Here is a 6,040-nt window from a genome sequence, read left to right on the forward strand (position 1 = left end):
ATGTAATTAAAGTTGTTATTTCAAATTCAAATAAAAATAATAATAAGAAGGTTGCTTATCGTTCTAATGTAAAAATAAACTTTAAAAGGAACATAATAATTACAAAAGTACAATTTCAAAAATAAAATAAAATATTAAATTGTATTGTTTTATTTACATTTTTAATTAAGTTATATCTATTTAAAACAATAACATCAAAACGACACTTCTTAAAATGTAGCTGTGCATCGCACGAGAAAAATACTAGTACATATATATATATATATATATATATATATATATATATATGAAATTTTGGTTAACCAATATTTTCGAATCAAATTAACCGTTAACTGAAATTTAAAAAAATATTTAACTATTAATCATTGACCAAATCGAAGTATTACTGTTAAAATACGATTAACAAAATTTTTTTAATTCAATCAGTTAATCAAAATTTTACCATTGCACACCCCTATTCTTTTCTACGCGAGATAAAAAATAGTACTGTAATAATTTTTGAAGAATTGAAGCGATGAGTTATTAAAAATTATATTTAGACGCAGTCTTAATTAACCTGTCCCGTACATTGATTCCGTCGGTGTCAGATATTTTTCGTTGCCCTCGTACATGTATTGACTGGTGGTCGATAAGCCAATATAATATACAACACTGCTTTACCCGTTAATTCTTTTCTTCACGTTCTATACTTCTAATCCTCTTTTTGTTTCCAATACAAAAATAATTTGGGAAACGGTAGAAATAATAATAATAATAATAGTAATACAATTTTAAGGTAAAGCAATCCGCCGCCGGCGTCTCCGTTGCTCGCTTTCACATGGATTCGCCCACCTCCTGGGATTCCTTGCGAAAGCAGGTATGCTTTTTTATACCTAGAGATTGAGTTTATTGTTTTAATCTTGAATGAAATTGAATCTGTTTTCTTTGAAAATTTTATGGATTCATTGGCGTATCGTCGTCATTTTTCCTCCAACCTATGCATTCGCATGTTTATTGGAAAATGAATTGAAATTCAGTGGAAATGTCCTGTGAAAAGAGTTTCCGTGTTTGAACTGGTTGAGAATTCAGTTTTGGAGGAAGAAAGTGGTTGCCGTTAAGGCTGTGTTGATATTGAGGCTTTTTGATTCGGCCGTAGTTGCTATTTGCATGGTTGAGAGAATAGATGCGATTTGATAAAACACAAAACAAACGGCTGGATCACTTGATCTCTTATATGTAACTTGATGCGGCTGTAATTTATGAAATTCAGATCTAGGTTCAATGAGTCCAGGAAATGTGTATGTTTTTTAAGCCATAACAGATTGACGAGGCTAAGAACAAGAGAGTCTGCAAAATCTAGATTTTTAGAAATGAATTCTATAGGTTAAAGGTGGGAAATCTTTCCTCCTTATGTCTAATTCCCACTCATAGCAATTGGTGTTCAACATAAAGAAGGAAACATTGTCAATATCTTTCAGAATTAAAATGTCTGGATATTTAGAAATGAGTTCCAATGGTAACAGGTGAGGCACTTTTATTTTCCAAATTATGCTCAGTTTTCTCTACTAATATGGCTAAAATGTACACCATAAAGAATGGAACTCTGGCCAATATCTTTCCTTTAAACTACGTTTCTCAGCTCTCCTCCTCCATTTGTATACATGCACTATTAAATGACAAAACCTAAAGTGTTGGGAATTTCTAGACTTTAGAACTATATATCTGTTACTATCAGATACAAGCTTTTGTAGCTACTTTTTGTTTAGTACCCCATATATTGTTAGTAAATAGAGGAAACAACTTATAAACGTAAAGGAGTAGTCAATGTATATTATAGTTTTTCAATAACTACCAAAGTTGATTTTATTTGCCATAATCTTCACTAAATCAGTTAGGTTACTTGTTAAAAGGTCTTTGAATCTTGCAAGACTAATGCAACTTCATAAATTGTGGAAAGTTGGTTTCCAAGAAAGTATGTAAAGTTTGATAACTAAATGTTCTGCTTTATTTCTACCTCTGATGGCTCAAAGTTTTGTTTCGGAAGAGATTAAGGGAATAGAATTGTAGATGAATCTTGCTGAAAGGATGGAGTAAAGGATTGAGGTGAAAGAGCTTCTTAATGTAAGGAAGATTGTACAATGCAGTGTAAGTTGTAAAACAGTAGTCAGTAAACACAGAGAGAGAGAGAGAGGGACTGAGGGAGAGAGAGTGGTGCAGGTTAGTAAGGTAGAATCAAGCCATGATTATTTGTTTGCATCTTGGAATATGGTTCATTGCCTTTGCAGTCTGTTCTGGAAATGTGGTTTAGGTTTAATTTGAACATTAGTTTCTTGGTACATGAATACTCGCACTAATGTGCATATTCTTTTACGGTTTATTTTATTGTACTTGATTGTGGTTTCTAATATGCAACTAGGCAAGGAAGGTTGAAGCACAACTCGATGAGCAGATGCACTTATATCGTAAATTAGTCAGCACAAAAGTTGACAGTGCTGATGATAATGATCTTGAAAAGGGGATAGATAAGCTACTTAAAGAGTTGCAACAAGTCAATTCTCGAATGCACGCTTGGATCTCATCTGGAGGAGCTGAAATCTTTTCCCATACGTTAACTCGCCACCAAGAAATACTTCAGGATCTTACTCAGGTATTTTGGAGCAATGACAGTCTAGATATTTGTTTGGGGAGATTGCTTCAGTAAAATGCTATAGATGTGCTCCCCAATTGAATATTGTTGTATTTTAGTCCAATTAAAACTTAACATATGGTCTGGCTCAAAAGATATATATTGTTGTTTTCATATAGTGCAAAGAGTCTATGTCAAAGAATAAATATTGGACCCAACCTCAACAATATTCTGCAAAGCAATATTAGGGTTGTTAAAATCTTCTCCTTTAACATATAAAGCAGCAGTAAGATTAATCCTTTGAAATTATTATTAATTTTTCAAATTACAAAATTGAACCAAAGGATTAGTTTAATCTTCTCCTGCCTCTTTCTTTCTTTTAGTTTTACGCTTGCTGCATGAATGTAAAATTTTCATTTTTTGACAATAGCAAGTTTCAAAAGGAGAAGGTTACTTTTAACAATCAGTCTCCATATGACACTATGGCAGTCAAAGAAGCAATATCCTTTGACAAAAAGTTATTGCCATCATCTTGGAAAGTAGCTGCTTTAGGAGAGAACCACAATATTGTGGTTGGGAAGGAGGTTTTTCTTTTGTTTCTTTCTGACTTTTGGGGAATAGGGGCTATGCAGACTTGGCTGGCTTATCTACTCTTTTTTTGCTGTATCTACAGAAATAATGCTAATGCATCCTCGCCTTCCTATTATATAGTTTAACTAACTTTTCAAGTTAAAACTTACATTTGGCCATTTGGTTGATACATAGATCTCTCTCTCTCTTTCTCACACACACAGAGAGACATTTTCACACATGCATACTTACATCTCTTTTCACACCTTTAGTGTAATTCTCTTTCCTTGTGCGGGAAGACACACACTTTTGTTTATTGTTCCAAGGGTATAAATTTGTTTTCCTTGTTTCCCCTCTCAAATTTGGTGGTGGTTAGAGCTAAAGTGTTCAATTGATTATAGGAATTTAATCGCCTCCGTTCCAGCTATAGAGCCAAGAAAGAGCATGCTTCATTACTTGATGATTTTAGGGAATTTGATCGGACAAGATTGGATCTGGAAGATGGTGGTGACTCTTATGAGCACGCACTCCTTAATGAGCATGCTTCCATCCATAGGAGTACAGGACAGGTAATCATAAAACATAATTTAAATTTTTTTAGGCATTTTCTTCTTTTTCTTTTACAAACTGCACCTTTTAGAATTGACTTTGAGTATTATATATCCATACTGTACCTGTTGACATTGGCTCTGGGTATCAAATATTTATTGGGCAAATAACAGATTGGACAGAAGGGATAATTATTACTCTGTTTGTCAAGCATAATAAATCATGTCTCTTCTTTTATTACAAATAATAAATCCTTGCACTATATTCTTTTAAGGTTGGGGGTGGAATGATGAAAAATACATATTCTCTTTTGTTTATCTGAGTCAGCGACTTCATTCTTAAGAGCACCTGCGATTGTATGATAACATTGTCCAATACTGCAAGTCTGTGACCCTTGACCCTAGTGCAAAATATATGCAACAACTGACAGTGATCACTGCCCTTCTTGATTGAGACCTCAGAGTGCGGTGTAAGCTTTAAGGTTAATACATCAGACTACAATGTATGGAAAAAAAAGAAGGGAAAAGGGTCAAATAGACCCATAAACTTTATACCAAAAGTCAATTAGGCCCCTAAACTTTTAAAAAGGTCAATTAAACACTCAAACATGGCAAATTGAGTCAAATACATCAAATTTACCGGTAAACAACAGGTTACCGGTAAAAAATAGCCGGAAAACGTTACGAGTTAGCCGGAAAACGTTACCAGCTGGTCGCCTTCCGCTGGAGATGGCGACCAGGGATGACTCGGTCGTCGCCGGTTGCCGGACTGATACAAATGACTTGTAATAACAGGTCATTTACTTGTTTTGGGTTTCATTGCCTCAATTTGACATGTTTGAGGGTTTAATTGACCCTTTTAAAAGTTTAGGGACCTAATTGACTTTTGGTGTAAAGTTTAGGGGCCTATTTGACCCTTTTCCCAAAAAAAAAACAATGTTTTGAGTATACTTTCAAACTCTTTTAGAAATCAAAACAGAGATTATTTTTAATTGTTCAATGCAGAAAATTGGTTCCTTGTTGATTATGGAGGTCAACTTTGTTACAAGCCAAACTGCCCTTGTAGCCAAGGATGTCTGTGACTGATATTTCACAGCAGAGATTTTGCTTTGATTTTGTTAAGGGTATCACGATAAAAATCTTTTTATTTTTTTTTAATTATTATTATTTTAAATTTTGTCTTCAAGTTAATTGATGTAATATATACTAAGACGTGAGTTGGTTTTGCTAGTAATTGCTAAATGTTGATCCATTTTTTGATGAACTTTGTATCTTGCATGTTGTTAATCAAGTGCCTAACTATGAGTTGCAGATGGATGGTGTGATTTCTCAAGCTCAAGAAACCTTTAAGACTCTTGCGTTTCAGCGATCGACATTTGGTGGCATTAATTCAAAGCTCAGCAATGTTAGCAGTCGGCTTCCGACGGTAAGAGCTGTTTGTTTCTCGACACCCCATCATATCATTCTTTGAATATCACAAATTACTGGCTCCCATAGCATTGAATGTGGATTCTTGGTTTAGCTGGTTGAAAAAGACTTCTTTTTGTATGCTATATGGAATTAATGCCAGCAAATTCTATGTACCTATTGAAATGACTGTTAACCGTGCAAACTGGTTGAGACTTATTCTAAATTAGAATTTATTTTCCTACTTGTTTTTCAGGTTAATCAAATTCTTTCATCAATAAAGAAAAGGAAATCCATGGACACTATCATTCTTTCAGTAGTTGCATCAGTTTGCGTGTTTCTCATCTTGATTTACTGGTTGACGAAATGAATCGCCGCTAGTTTCCCTTGGACAGCATTCCCGGCCNATATATATATACACGCGCGCACACATACACACACTGATACTAAACTTGATATTATAAAAAATTGAATTAAAATTAACTTCAATAAGTCTCGTTAATCAAATCAGGCAAATAAAATAGGACGGAAGAATATTATTCAATCATACTGAAAACACTCTTAAAATAAATTTAAAATAAGTAACGAAGTAAACATATAATTCTCTTTTTTCGCAATCCATCATTTGTCCATGTTGCCAACTAATTCGAAATGTTTGCAATGCTAAAGCAAAAGAAAAAAAATATGTGATTTAATATCATACAACATTTTAAAAAATTTTAATGACTATATTATGTTATAGACATGAAATAAAAATGACAAATGTACTATCAAAAAGCAAAACTATCTCTTGATATCTTACTTTTATTGGTAGAAAAATAAATAAATAAATAAATATAAACAAAATGCACTTTTATTTTCCAATATCAGTATACAAACATCAAAAAGAAATTTCAAATATGAGACAATT

At 33.2% G+C, this 6,040-nt stretch overlaps 1 protein-coding gene across 1 annotated transcript; it reads left to right on the forward strand.

Annotated features, from left to right (window-relative positions):
* Positions 1–664: 664 nt before the first annotated feature.
* On the forward strand, positions 665–5,530 carry LOC116019374 (Golgi SNAP receptor complex member 1-1-like). Its single transcript, XM_031259555.1, has 5 exons — positions 665–856; positions 2,396–2,626; positions 3,577–3,744; positions 5,036–5,149; positions 5,387–5,530. Exons 1-5 carry the CDS (start codon positions 818–820, stop codon positions 5,498–5,500), a joined length of 666 nt encoding a protein of 221 aa, XP_031115415.1. The 5' UTR covers positions 665–817; the 3' UTR covers positions 5,501–5,530.
* Positions 5,531–6,040: the final 510 nt, after the last annotated feature.

This window comes from Ipomoea triloba, chromosome 5 (genome assembly GCF_003576645.1).
Source record: "Ipomoea triloba cultivar NCNSP0323 chromosome 5, ASM357664v1".
In the NCBI taxonomy this organism is placed as follows: domain Eukaryota; kingdom Viridiplantae; phylum Streptophyta; class Magnoliopsida; order Solanales; family Convolvulaceae; genus Ipomoea; species Ipomoea triloba.